The following is a 15610-nucleotide window of genomic DNA, read 5'->3' as shown; positions in this document are numbered from 1 at the left end:
ATCCACTAGTCAAATACAATACGCTAACGTTTAAAAATTAGCAAAAGAACGAATTGCAGAAGAACGATAGACGCCGGCTTATTCAGTCGACGACCAGCAAAAAAAAAAACTTTCATATCCAATAAAAATGAAGGAGCCAGACTGGCATTCTCCAAGACCCATCTGAACTGTTTTCCGATGAATCTATGTTTAATTTAAAGTATTCAGATGGTAAAAGGCTTGGACCAAATGCGCAACCGTTAAATCCTAAATATTGCAAAGACGCTGTAAAACATGGAGGCGAAAGGGTTTTTGCTGGTCGTCGACTGAATAAGCCGTCGTCTATCGTTCTTTTGCAATTCGTTCTTTTGCTAATTTTTAAACCTAAGGGATTTAGTATTTGACCAGAGAATGCTGTAGCATCATTTTTGGATGAATATGAACAATATCGGCTAATGTTTTGGTATAGCCCCCTTATAGCGGTACCCTCCGATCTTCGGTATTTCGGATATTTAAGCCACATTTTCTACTAAATTAGCTGTAATTTGGTACTTAGGGTTCCTAGTGGTCACAAAACATATTCACCAAAAATCGTGGACCTGGGTTCACGTTTGGGTGTAGCCCCCATATAACGGTAACTTCCGATTTTCAGTATTTTGAGGATTTAAGCTAAATTTTCCGAAAACCGATTATTTCGCCTGCAATAATTAATAATTTAGTATCCTTTATGCCTAAAAGATGTGATTGTGTCATCCAGAATAGAGGATAAGCAACGAAATATTGATTTCAATAGTTTTTGCTGTACCTCAAATGGGGGTGCTTTAGTTTTGTCCGCTTATATTTGCGACCTAAAATGTTTTTTGAATTTTAATTTTTGTTTATTAAATTCTGATCTCCTTATTTTTGTATTTTTCAATTATAAAGATATAAATAAATAAAAAGAAAAATAAAAAATAAATTTATAATTCAGTTTTCATAAAAAAATTATCATTTCAAAAAAATTTACTCAGGGGGTGCTTTAGTTTTGGCCGATACTGTATGTAAGATTTTAGTAAATTCATGATTATTTAAATCATGATTATTTAAAAATTTAAATCAAAATTATTTAAAAATCCACAAATATTGTAAAAATAATGGGGGATTTAGCAAGTCCTTCTGTACATAAATTCTGTTAGTCTCTCTAAACATTTAGGAATGATACCAATATTGGAACACTTAATTTGTCAATTCGAAAAATATTTGTCATCAAGACAATGGTTATTTGGGCCTTTGAATGTTATCACGTTTAGAATTTATCCCCCAATGTCTGAGTGGTGGGAGGGCTTTGTGTCATTTTTTTAAATGACATCAAAAACAATTTAAACACGCCATCAAATAATTCATAATAAAACTGAAATGAAAAATAATTCTAACTGTCACATTTTGTTAATGTAAGCTAGCTGTACAAAAACGTAGATGGGTGACGACGTTAATAACATTCATTCATATGTTTGTTTGCTTGAAATCATTTTTGAGTTCTGGCCTCGTCCTTTGTGTGGAGGAAAAAAAACACAGTTATATAACATACAAAATTGTGTGTGCGGTAAATGTATCTCCTCTCATTTGAGATTTTTTTGTGATGTTAATGAGGATGTTGGTAAAAATAAGAGTCAGAGTCCTTTATATTTCAGCCAACAGAAAACAAAACAACAACCTTCATATTTGTAGTCAGTTACATTCTATTCTTGTCATTATGTCCTTGTTATGTTGTTGGGGTTTTTTTTTGCTTCAACCTGTTTGGTTGTTGTTGCAAGTGGAGTTGTATTTGTTTAACTAAGTATACACAGCAGTTGAAATGTTCATGATGTACATGTTTTTTTTCTGTACTCTGGACTTTTCCCCCACCATTCCCTTTTTTCTGGGGAATGTTGGAAATCATGCTATATCCATATGTGTGTGTGTGTGTGAGTTGTCTAAAACTTACCTGGCATGCTGTGGTCCCACATTGCCCATATCATGTGCTGTACTGGCGCTTATTTGAAAATCAGCTATGGCTCCAGATTCCATACCCAAAGGATGTTTGCATTGTGCTGTGCGTGTTCCAAGCCGGAGTACCGAGAGTTGAGTGCATATAGAATGTAGAGAAGAAGAGAGAAAACAAACATGGACATGGTTACATTTGAAGTTAAATTAGTATAAAGCATTGTGATGTGAAATGCGTTAATGTGTTTTACGAAGACACAAACGTTTACATACACATAAATATGTATATGAAAAAAGGATTTTTTTCTAAGATGATGCGGTTACAGGAATACGATTGAAATGAACTCTACAACAATCTGCTATATAATTTTCACACCTGTGGATAAAACACCTTAGAAGTGTTCTATAATTGCAAGGCCTTTAGAGACCTTTATGGATATGAGACCTTTTATTGGTCATCTATAGACGAAAGATTTTTTAGAGGACGAAGGTCTTCTATAGACCTCTAAAGGCTCTTTCACCTACAGGAAAATTTTTTCTCCTCTCTCACTATCTTAAAGACAGAATGTAGGGTACCATCAAAAACCCTGATATTCACATTGTAGCCACTCTAGAATTATTTGCATCTTCATTCTGTACATTTGTTTTCTTTTTCGTTTTGTAAATTATGAATGTAATCACAACATTAAAGTTCATGAACTTTTTAGTAGTTTTAGAGTTCTGTTCTGTTGCAACATTTGCCAGATGTAGTCAGTCAGCAACCAGGCATTCATTCGTACAACCAGCCATTAACTAAATTTCAAAAAAAAAGCCTTTCACAAATATGTCGGTATGTACCCAAAACGGCATATGTTTACAGTTATATTAACATTATTTCTTACTCAGTGGTCTTTGGAGATCTTACCCAAAAGGTTACTGCACCTCGACCAAAGTCAAGTTCATTGCTAGGTCTTCATTCGTTCATTCATTCATTTGACTGCAAATGAATGCAAAGTTCATAATTTTAAGGAATTCCTTTGTGGGATGATGGGCATGCTGTGCTCTTGAAAGTTTGCAACAAGATGAAGAAAAAGTCATTTCATATTTAAATGAAAGTTTAATGTGAATGAGAAATTGAATTGTGCTTGTGGAGGATGAAAATTGTACTTGGGAAAGTAAATTTAATTTAAATATTAAATTCATAATGGTTCGCAAATACAAATATGAATTATAAAACAATGTATTTGAAAATTGTTGAAAAAATCCAAGTTTATTCAGCTGATGGGCAATTGAAAAATATTCTTTAAAAAATTCACGTGTATTGTTGTGATGGGCCCTGAAAAAATATACATTAAAAAGTCCACGTTTGGTGGTCTAAAGGTCCTTGAAGAAATATAATATATATACTAAAAATATAATTGTTCCACAAACATCGCATACGGGACATGGGAGACTTCTCTCATATCAACGATTCATATAAGCTCAATGATTTGGGACCTACTGTTTATCGCCAAGTCCGAACGGCGTGTCTTAAGACACCACTTGTAGATAAATTTTACATGGTTGGAATACTCGGGAAATATCGCCAACATTACTGAGGGGTATTTTGCCACCGCTGAAAATTGTTCGATGTTGCTTGGCCGGTGAATCGAACACAAGGCCTTCATCGTGCAAGGCGGGCGTGCATACCATTGCACCACGGTGGCACCCAAGTAGAGACATTTTCATTAAAAAAATAATGTTTTGTAGTTTAAAGGTCCATGAAAAAATATTCTTTAAAAAACCAACGTTTTGTCAAATTGTGACAAATATTCATTAAAAAATCTACGTTTGAAGGTTTAAAGATCCCTGAAAAATATTCTTTAAAAAGTCCACGTTTGGTGGTTTAAAGGTCCATGAAAAAATATTGGGCCATGAAAAAATATTCTTTAAAAAATCCACATTTATTGTTGTGATGGGTCATGAAAAATATTCTTTAAAAATTGAATATTATATAAAAAATCCACTTTTTAGTTGTTGTGATGGGCCATGAAAAAAAAATTTTTAAAAAATCCACGTTTATTGTTGAAAAAATAATTTTTAAAAATCCACGATGATATAAAAAGTATTTATTTTTTTAAATACGCGTTTATTGAAAAAAATATTTTTTTAAAAAAATCTACGATTATTGAAAAAATAATTTTTAAAAAATCCCCTATTTTTGAAAAAAATATTTTTAAAAAATCTACGATTGTTGAAAAAATAATTTTTTTAAAAATTGACTATTATGGGAAAAATATTTTTTTTAAAAAATTCTACGATTATTGAAAAAATATTTTTTGAAAAATCCACGATTATTGAAGAATTATTTTGTAAAAATCCACGATTATTAGAAAAATGTTTTTTTAAATATTCACGATTATTGAAGAATTATTATTTTTTTTAAATCCACGAGTATTAGAAAAGTGTTTTTTAAAAAATTCACGATTGCTGAAAATTTTTTTTTAAAAAATCTACGTTTATTAAAAAATATGTTTAATAAAAATATTTTTTTTTTAAATCCATGTATATAAAGTTATTTTTGTTTTAAATCGATGTTTATTAAAAAATATTTTTTAAATAATCCGCGTTTATTAAAAATCTGTTTTTCAAAATCTACGTTTATTAAATAATATTTTTTTTTGTAAAAATCAAGGTTTTTAAAGATAACACTGTCCGACACCTACAATTACACTTGAACCGGACTATATACGTTTGAAAGTATAGGCAAAATGGAGTAAAATGGCATTTTTAATTTTTCCTTGGCAACCTCACACAACTCCGACGAAAGTGTCTGCGAATACAATTCAAACCTTTTCCACTAGTATGTGTCGTCGAATTTCGACGAATGTACACACAAAAATTTGGTTGGTCTGCTTTACAGCAAAAACAACACACGTCGCACAGTGTTGCCGCTTCCATACAAAAGTGGACAAAAATAGAAGGAGTTGACCTAGGTTGATAAATTTTTGCACAAGTACTTGTAAGGGCATAGGAAAGAAAAATTTCAACTTTGGTCCATATCGGTTCAGATTTGGATATATCCCCCATATATATCTTCCCCCGATTTTGCTATAACTCGGTAAATTTTGATCGAATAGCCCTCAAATTTAATATGTAATATATTCTTAGGCCCCTGAGTAGCTCTACCGAGTTTCAAAAAAATCGGTTGAGATTTGAATATAGTTCCCATATATATCTTTCTCCGATTTTACTATAAATCGCTAAATTTTTGATGAATAGCCTTCAAATTTGATATGTGATATTTTCTTAGGTCCCTGTATAGGTTCATCGATTTTCGTAAAAATCGGTTCAGATTTGGATATAGCCCCCATATATATCTTTCCCCATTGGGAACCCCAAATGCCAAATGAACAGAGGCCTGAGGAACCTCCCATGTTAAATTTGAAGGATATTCATCAAAAATTGAGCGAATTATAGCAAAATCGGGGAAAGATATATATGGGGGCTATATCCAAACCTGAACCGATTTTTGTGGAAATCAGTAGAGCTACTCAGGGGCTTAAGCAAATATTACATATTAAATTTGAAGGCTATCCGATCAAAATTGACCGAGTTATAGCAAAATCGGGGAAAGATATATATGAGGGCTATACCCAAATCTGAACCGATTTTTGTGAAAATCGGTGTAGCTATTTAGGGGCTTAAGAAAATAACACATATTAAATTTCAAGGCTAGTCGATCAAAATTGAACAAGCTATAGCAAAATCGGGAAAAGATATATATGGGGGCTATATAAAATCTGAACCGATATATCTCAGAGGGTTGCAGGGATGGGCAGAATGTTTTTACACATTTCCCTTCGGAAGAGATGTCAAATTAACGGAAACCAAGAGCCAAGGTGGCAATAGGTGGCAATCAAAAGATATACTCTACGAAATATTAAGAATTTATACTTTTTTATCAAATATAAATTTTTAGTTCTTGATAACGGTACTTTGCCCATGTGCAGTTGATGTCAACTTTTTGTACTAAATTTTTTTATTTATAGCCCACCCATCAAATCCCCATCCAAAACTTTTAATATTATCAACAAACTTTTCAGAAAATGTTATTTTAAATGTCGTCCAATTTTCATATGATTATCGCTTTAGATTATCTGGGAAATATTTTTCATATTTAAAGCGCTATAACTTCATTATGGATGCACATATCGACAAATTTCTTTCAGATTCGTTGTATCGGATGTGTTTACTGTAAGAAAAAAACATAAACATATGTAAAAGTTAACATCACTTTTTTTGATTTTTGTCCACGCGGCAACACTGTGCGTCGTGCCAGTGTCTTCAATTAGAAACATTGTGGCTTTTTTTTTTTGGATAGCGTTTGCAATTTTGTCTGTCAAAATAGTCTGGCTTACCTTTATACTTCTTTGCTTACCTTTATACTTCGAGCTGACGATTGATGTTTGGGTATAACAAGTTTTATGTTGAAGAAGTTATTGAAAAATAACTTCGGTGGATAATATCCACAAACAAAAAACAAGGGAACTGATGAGATTTTAAAATGATTTTAAAATATTAAAACAACAACAATGGGATTAAGCCAGACTATTTTGAAAAAACAAAATTGCATGCGCTATCCCAAAAAAAAAACACAATGTTTCTAATTTTTCGTTTTCTCGTCGTTTTGACCTTTTAGAGGTCAAACAAATTTCAAAGGTAAACATTTTTCAAAAAACTATTTTAAATACTTGTAATCGTCGCACGATGCTGGCATTGGTGTCATATTAAAGAGGAGAGTATAGGCTTTATATAAAAATTACAAATTATTGCATTCCACGATAAAAAGGACATCAAAAATATCCTTGAAATATTAAGTCAAAAGTGAGCATTTTGGCAGGCGCATATCTTCTAAACCGCGAAGAATTTTAATTTGCTCATGGAGTCAAAGTTGTTTCTCTTGACATAAGGAATATACATTTTGGGCAGATAAAATCCACCAGACCTCATCTTCATCATCTTCTATAACTTTTTCTAGGGGTTTGACCTTGGCGATTTTGACCTTGAAATGATATTTGGGGGATTTCATTTGTCCAGAATTGATGTTCTTTATGACAAGAGCTACAACTTTGCCTCCATGAGCAAATTAAAATTCTTCGCTGTTTATTAGATATGCGCCTGTCAAAATGCTCACTTTTGATTTAATTTTTCAAGGATATTTTTAATGTCCTTTTTATCCTGGAATGCAATAATTTATAATTATTATATAATACCTATACTCTCCTCTTTAATATGACACCAATTCCAGCATCGTGCGACGATTACAAGTATTTAAAATATTTTTTTGAAAAATGTTGACCTTTGAAATTTGTTTGACCTCTAAAAGGTCAAAACGATGAGAAAACGAAAAGTTAAAAATACCACTATACTCGATTTTGCCTATATTCCGGTTCAAGTGTAACAAAATTTTTTGAAAATTGTCGGACGGTGTAATCCGTTCCATTCCATAAAAATAAACGATTCCATCCAATCCATGTTTTTATACCCTACACCACTATGTGGGGAGGGTATTATAAGTTGGTTTTGGCCAAAAAGTTTGTAACGCATCGAAATAATGGTCGTAGACTCATACTTGTATATACCAAAATGAATGTCTCGACGAGCTGAGTCGATCTGGCTATGTGTGTCCGTCCGTCAGTCCGTCCGTCTGTCCATCTAAACCTTGTAATCACGCTACAGGTCGCAATTTAGATCGGATCGTCACGAAATTTTGGATGTTGATGGGGGTCCCGGAGGGGAAGAAGCCTATTGATTTTGGTGATGGTCGGATAATATTTAGGGATCGGAAAGGGCAAAAAACTTAGGTGGATAAAAAGACAACGTTTTTTTCTAAAGCGAATATCTCAGCTTCTATATGGGGTATACCAAGCAAAACCTGACAATGGAAGCAGAAAATATCACCTTTCTAATGATGTAAAGTACGTGCTCGTAGGTGATCAAACAACGAAGATATCACAATAGTAGCAAATAAAACCCCAATTTTCATTTTTGCGATTTTAATTATATTGACGAATATCACAGCTTTGGTTGAAAATTTTCCAAAAGCAAAGCCTGACTTTCATAGTCATAAAAGATCCCGTCTTTACAATGATTCAAACTAGGTCGGCGTAGGTAACCAAATAACGGAGATATCGCAATAGTCGGTAATACATCCCATTTTCCGATTTTTTTGTAATTACGCTACAGGTCGCAATTTTGATCGGATCGTCACGACATTTTGGGGGTTAATGGGGGTCCCAAAGAGAAAGAAGCCTATTGATTTTGATGATGGTCGGATAATATTCAGGTGTCGGAATGGGTAAACACTTTTTTGGAGAAAGGTCAACATTTTATTTCAAAGCCAATATCTCTGTTTCTTAAGGAGGTATATCAAAAGCAAAACCTGGCAAGGAAAGTAGAAAATATGACCTTTCCAGCGATGTAAATTAGGTTGTCGTAGATGGTCAAATAGCAGAGATATGTCAATAGTCGATAATACATCCCATTTTCCGATTATTTTGTAATCACGCCACAGGTTGCAATTTTGATCGGATCGTCACGAAATTTTAGGGGTTAATGGGGGTCCCACAGAGAAAGAAGCCTACTGATTTTAATGATGGTCGGATAATATTTAGGGGTCGGAATGGGCAAAAACTTTTTTGGAGAAAAGGTTTACGTTTTATTTCAAAGCCAATATCTCTGTTACTTTAAGAGGTATAACAAAAGCAAAACCTGGCAAGGAAAGTAGAAAATATCACCTTTACAACGATGTAAAGTAGGTTGTCGTAGCTGCTTAAACAACAGAGATATCGCAATAGTCGGTAGTGCATCCCATTTTCCGATTTGTTTGTAATCACGCTACAGGTCGCAATTTTGATCGGATCGTCAGGAATTTGGGAGTTGTTTGGGAGTTGATGCGGGTCCCACAGAGGAAGAAGCCTATTGATTTTGGTGATAGTCGGATAATATTTAGGGGTCGGAATGGGGAAAAACTCATTTGGAGACAAATTCAAAGTTTTATTCTTTGTAAATATATTGGCTTCTAGTAGGGGTATTCCAACGGCAAAACCTGTTAATGGAAGAAGAAAATATTACCTTTACATTGGTGTAAAGCAGGTTGGCGAAGGTGGTCAAACAAGGGAGATACCACAATAGTCGGTAGTGCATCCAATTCTTCCATTTTTTGCAATCAAGCTACAGGTCGTAATTTTTATCGGATGGTCACGAAAGTTTGGTTGCTTATGGGGGTCCCAGAGAGAAAGAGGCATATTATTTTTGGTGGTAGTCGGATTATATTCCCTAAAAGAAATGTTTACCAGTAAAAAGCTTATGCACAGGGGTAGTGGTGTAGGGTATCACATGGTCGGCCCCGTCCCGACTATAACCTTTGCTCACTTGTTTAAAAATATATTTTTTTTTTAATTCACGTTTATTAAAAAATATTTTTTTAAATCCAAGTTTGTAAAAAATATTTTTTTTAAACCACGTTTATTAAAAAAAAAAAATAAAAAATCCATTAACATCTGAGTTTATTAAAATATATATTTTTTAAAAATCCACGTTTGTTTATCAAATATTAAAAAAAAATCAACGTTTATTTAAAAAATATTTTTTTCAAAAATCCACGTTTATTTAACAAATATTTTTTTAAAAATCCAGGTTAAAAAATATTTCTTTTTAAATCCACATTTTTTTGAAATTTTTTTTTTCATTCACGTTTATTAATAAATATTTTTAAAAAAGTCCACGTTTATTAAAAAACATTTTTTAAAAAATAACTTTTATTAAAAAATCTTTTTTTTAAACCCACGTTTATTAAAAAATATGTTTTACAAAATGTGTAATTGTTCCACAAACATCCCAGACGGGACATGGGAGACTTCTCTCATATCAATGAGTGCACCCCGATTCATATTAGCTCAATGATATGGGACCTACTGTTAATAGCCGAGTCCGAACGGCGTGTATTACGACACCACTTTATATAGAAGTTTTACATGGCTGAAATACTCAGGAAATGTCGCCTACATTACTGAGGGGTATTTTGCCGCAGTTGAAAATTTTGATGTTGCCTGTCCGGGGAATTGAACCCACGACCTTCTGCGTGCAAGGCGGGTGTGCATACCACTGCAATCCACGTTTATTAAAAATATGCTTTTCAAAAGCTAAGTTTATTAAAAAATATTTTTTTTTTAATCCACTTTTATTAAAAAACATTTTTTAAAAATTAAGGTTTTTACAAAAACATATATATTTTTTTTAAACAGCGTTTATTAAAACTATATTTTTAAAAAATCATGTTTATTAAAAAATATTTTTTTTAAATCCAGGTTTAATAACAGTTTTTCTTTAAATTCACCTTTATTTAACAAGTATTTTTTAAAAAATTTAACGTTTATTCAACTATTTTTTTTTTTAAATCCACGTTAATTAAAACACTTTATATATCCACGTTTATTAAAACATATTTTTTACAATCCACGTTTATTAAAAAATATCGTTTTTAATTCACTTTTATTTATAAATATTTTTAAAAAATCAAAATTTATTAAAATATATTTTTAAAAAAATCCACGTTTGTTGACAAAATATTTTTGAAAAAATCCACATTAATTTAAAAAATTCTAAAATTCCACTTTTTTTAAATATGTTATTAAAAAGATCATTTAAAATCATTTCATCGACGTTTATTGACAAAATATTTAAAAAAAACACGTTTCTATTCATATTCACGTTTATGGATTTTTTTAAATTGAAGTTTATTAAAATATATTTTTTAAAAAAAATCAATATTTATTAAAACATATTTTTAAAAAATCTGCGTTTATTAACAAATGTTTTTTTTAAAAATCCAGCTTTATTAAAAATAATTTTAAAACAAATAGGTTTATTAAAAAATATATTTTTGAAAATTGCATGTTTATTAAAAATATTTTTTAAAAATTCATGTTTATTAAAAAAACTTTATTTTTAAAAAATCCACATTTATTAAACAAAATATTATTTTTTTTAAATCCATGTTTATTTAAAAAAATTCTAAAATTCACGTTTGTTAAAAAACTGTTTAAAATCACTTAAAAAGTTCAAGGTTGTTGACAAAATATTTTTAAAAAAATCCACGATTATCGACATTTTTTATGTTCACGTTTAATGAATTTTTTTATAAATTCTAGTTTATAAAAGATTATTCCTAAAAAAATCAAGATTTTTTAAATTATATTTTTAAAAAATCAAGGTTTATAAAAAAAAATTTAAAAATTCAAGTTTTATTAAAAATATATATTTTTAAAAATAGACGTTTATTGCTAATGGGTGAAAAATATTTTTTACAAATATCTTTTTATTGATCCGCTGTTCCATTATGAGTTCTGGACAACATTGTGCATGTCCAAAATAATATTGGCCACATTCCTTCACAAAACCAGCACGTGTGGTAAACAAAAACAATTCCTCCAAAGGCCTTTTATTGCCGCTGCAACATTGAAGCCAAAGAATGGTTAGCGCCATTTAAATAGTTTTTGTTTAATAAAAGCGAGAAATGCCTGTCATGCAAATAATACGCAGAAACAAAAAAACAACTTTTGCAACAACCAATTTGAAATGTAACATTTCTGTGTTTCCCCTCTATATAGTTTAAGTTAAGCATATGAAAGAATGTTTTATTACCCTGACGCTCAACTTCATGTGCTGTTTGTTGGCTGTTGCTACTCTACATGGTTTAATGAATGCCCAGGAACTTAGCGAGAGAGTCAAATACCATATCCTATAGTGTTTTTTTGGTAAACAGAAACTTTACGAGCCATTTGTTGGGCCATAAACGATATGCCATGTTAGCGTGTAGAGGCATTTTAGCCGCCACAAGTTAATGTGATACACCAAATGGGTTTGGGTGTGCGTTTGAGAATAAGTGTGTAGACCGACAGTCGTTCGGCCAATTCCATTGATTTGTTGATTGTTTTATGGGAACTGACTTCATTTGGAAAAGGCAACAAAATATTCCAAATCACCCCAGTCAACTACAGCCAAATCATTTTCAATGACTTTGCTGCTCATAATTAAGTTTCAATAGCTCAAATTAAGCCAAAATTGTTGTTAAAGTTTTCTTTGGTTTACTTTTAAGTGGCTTGGGAAAGTTGGGATTGGTAGAAAGGGAATCGATTTCAAACAAGAACTGTTTTTCATGGAATCATTGAAATAAAGAGAAATAATCGGGAGGTGTCTTTTATTATTCGTGGGAAAGATATAAATATTTGCAATGTTGAGTTACACTTTCCTTACCTTAAAATTTTTGTAGCTTTTTTCAATATTGCTTCAGCTTTGGAAGAAACATCTTATATCAGTCTTCTCCAAAACTTAAATCTTCCATAGTCTATCTGTGCTTATAACAACTTAAAACCCTAATTTCTTAATTCCAAACCTTCAATATCCATATTGAAAGTCTTAAAAATTAATTTGTCAATGTAAACCTAAAACCCGCCATAAAACCTACATAGACGGAATTAAGTCTCAGACCTATGGACGGACTTTAATATTTTAAGCTGTAATAATTGTAATCAAAATACGAAACCAAAACAGAAAACCCAGAAGTAATTTGTGTAAACTGTCATTTATTATCTTTTTTTTTCTTTTGTTTCTTGAAATGTCAAAATAAACAAATCATTAATAATGTCACCATATTTGAACAAATCCCCAAAACAACAACTAAATTATATAGAAACACTTAAGAAAAAGAAGAAAAAATATGACATCATTCCAAACCAGTAGCTTCGGAGTAAACCAACTAGCTAACCAGGTTTTTAAAGCAAATCATACATGCATTGCTTGGAATAAGAGAGCTGTGATAAAATGGTCGGATTTTTTTTTAAAGAAAAGTTTATAAAAAGCATTTTTCAATAAACGGGTAATTTCTAAAATATATTTTTTAATAATCGTTGACTTCTTAAAAAATATTTTTTAATAAACGTGAATTTTAAAAAAATATTTTTTATAAACCTGGATTTTTAAAAAATATTTTTTAGTAAAGTCGAATTTTTTAAAAAGCATTTTTCAATAAAGGTGGATTTAAAAAAACATCTTTTAATAAAGGTGAATTTTTTAAATTTTTTTTTAATAAATACGGATTTTTAAAATATTTTTTTACAAACATGGGTGTAAAAAAAAGAAAGTGTTTAGAAAAGGATTTTTTAAAAATATTTTTAAATAAACGAAGATTGTTTTAAAAATACAAGGTGGCGCAAAAGTAATCCTCCTATCAGAAAATGCTATAAATTTGGCGATTGGCCCCTAATGTCAGTTTTGTTTTGACATTTGTGTAGTAAACACATGCGAAATACACGTTAATAAACAATGTTACGCTACACTGCTCCAGAACGCGGAATATGCTAAAGGATGCATTTCCCGGGCGCCTAATCTCCCGTTTTGGTGATTTGCACTGGCCAGCAAGATCGCCTGATTTGACCGCTCCAGACTTCTTTTTGTGGGGCTTTTTGAAGTCGCGGGTTTATGTCAACAAGCCTCAGCCTCTTTCAGCTCTTAAAGACAATATCCGTCAAGAATGTGAGGACCTATAGCCGGAAGACCAAATAAAAATAATCCACAAGAAGAATCAAAGTTTTTCATTTTTTTAATTACAGTCAAAAACATCGGAAGTTTACTTTTGCGCCACCTTGGATTTTTTAAAAATACTTTTTGATAAACCTAATTTTTTTAAAAATATTTTTTAATAAACGTGGATTTTTTAAAAAATATTTTTTAATAAACGTGGAAGAGAAGTCCTCCTTGTCCCGTATGGGATGTTGTGGAACAATGTTTTGATTTTTTAAAAAATATTTTTTAATAAACGTGGATTTTTTAAAAAATATTTTTTAATAAACGTGGATTTTTTAAAAAATATTTTTTAATAAACGTGGATTTTTTAAAAAATATTTTTTAATAAACGTGAATTTTTTAAAAAATATTTTTTAATAAACGTGAATTTTTTAAAAAATATTTTTTAATAAACCTGAATTTTATAAAAAAATTTTTTTTTAATAAACGTGGATTTTTTAAAAATTATTATTTAATAAACGTGGATTTTTTAAAAAATATTTTTTAATAAACGTGGATTTTTTAAAAAATATTTTTTAATAAACGTGGATTTTTTAAAAAATATTTTGTAATAAACGTGGATTCTTTAAAAAATATTTTGTAATAAACGTGGATTTTTTAAAAAATATTTTTTAATAAACGTCGATTTTTTAAAAAAATATTTTTTAATAAACGTCGATTTTTTAAAAAAATATTTTTTAATAAACGTGGATTTTTTAAAAAATATTTTTTAATAAACGTGGATTTTTTAAAAAAATATTTTTTAATAAACGTGGATTTTTTAAAAAATATTTTTTATGAAACGTGGATTTTTTAAAAAATATTTGTTAATAAACGTGGATTTTTTAAAAAATATTTTTTAATAAACGTGGATTTTTTAAAAAATATTTTTTAATAAACGTGGATTATTTAAAAAATATTTTTTAATAAACGTGGATTATTTAAAAAATATTTTTTAATAAACGTGGATTTTTAAAAAATATTTTTTAATAAACGTGGATTTTTTAAAAAATATTTTTTAATAAACGTGGATTTTTTAAAAAATATTTTTTAATAAACGTGGATTTTTTAAAAAAATATTTTTTAATAAACGTGGATTTTTTAAAAAAATATTTTTTAATAAACGTGGATTTTTTAAAAAAATATTTTTTAATAAACGTGGATTTTTTAAAAAAATATTTTTTAATAAACGTGGATTTTTTAAAAAATATTTTTTAATAAATGAATGAATTTAAAAATATTTTTTAATAAACGTGGATTTTTTAAAAAATATTTTTTAATAAACGTGGATTTTTTAAAAAATATTTTCTAATAAACGTGGATTTTTTAAAAAAATATTTTCTAATAAACGTGGATTTTTTAAAAAAATATTTTTTAATAAACGTGGATTTTTTAAAAAATATTTTTTAATAAACGTGGATTTTTTAAAAAATATTTTTTAATAAACCTGGATTTTTTAAAAAATATTTTTTAATAAACGTGGATTTTTTAAAAAATATTTTCTAATAAACGTGGATTTTTTAAAAAAATATTTTTTAATAAACTTGGATTTTTTAAAAAAATATTTTTTAATGAACTTGGATTTTTTAAAAAATATTTTTTAATAAACGTGGATTTTTTAAAAATAACCTTTAATAAACGTGGGTTTTTTAAAAAATGTTTTTTAATAAACGTGGATTTTTTAACAAATATTTTTTTAATAAACGTGGATTTTTTTAAAAATATTTTTTAATAAACGTGGATTTTTTAAAAATATTTTTTAATAAACGTGGATTTTTTTAAAAATATTTTTTAATAAACGTGGATTTTTTAAAAATATTTTTTAATAAACGTGGATATTTTAAAAATATTTTTTTTAATAAACGTGGATTTTTTAAAAACTATTTTTTAATAAACGCGGATTTCTTAAAAAATATTTTTTAATAAACGTGGATTTTTTACAAAATATTTTTTAATAAACGTGGATTTTTTACAAAATATTTTTTAATAAACGTGGATTTTTTAAAAAATATTTTTTAATAAACGTTGATTTTTTAAAAAATATTTTTTAATAAACGTGGATTTTTTTAAAAAAATATTTTTT

At 29.1% G+C, this 15610-nt stretch overlaps 1 protein-coding gene across 1 annotated transcript in view; it reads right to left on the bottom strand.

The window, feature by feature from the left end:
• Positions 1-15610, bottom strand: part of Ddr (discoidin domain-containing receptor 2) — a 978256-nt gene that overhangs the window by 635393 nt on the left and 327253 nt on the right. The window contains exon 4 of the mRNA XM_073967242.1: positions 1943-2048. Within this exon, the coding sequence (XP_073823343.1) occupies positions 1943-2048 (106 nt within the window). The remainder of the gene's footprint in view (positions 1-1942; positions 2049-15610) is intronic.

The sequence above is a fragment of the Musca autumnalis genome, unplaced genomic scaffold, assembly GCF_047663935.1.
Source record: "Musca autumnalis isolate F117 unplaced genomic scaffold, ASM4766393v1 scaffold_2, whole genome shotgun sequence".
In the NCBI taxonomy this organism is placed as follows: Eukaryota; Metazoa; Arthropoda; class Insecta; order Diptera; family Muscidae; genus Musca; species Musca autumnalis.
Note: the sequence above shows the minus strand (reverse complement) of the source record. Positions and strands in the feature narration are given on the sequence as shown.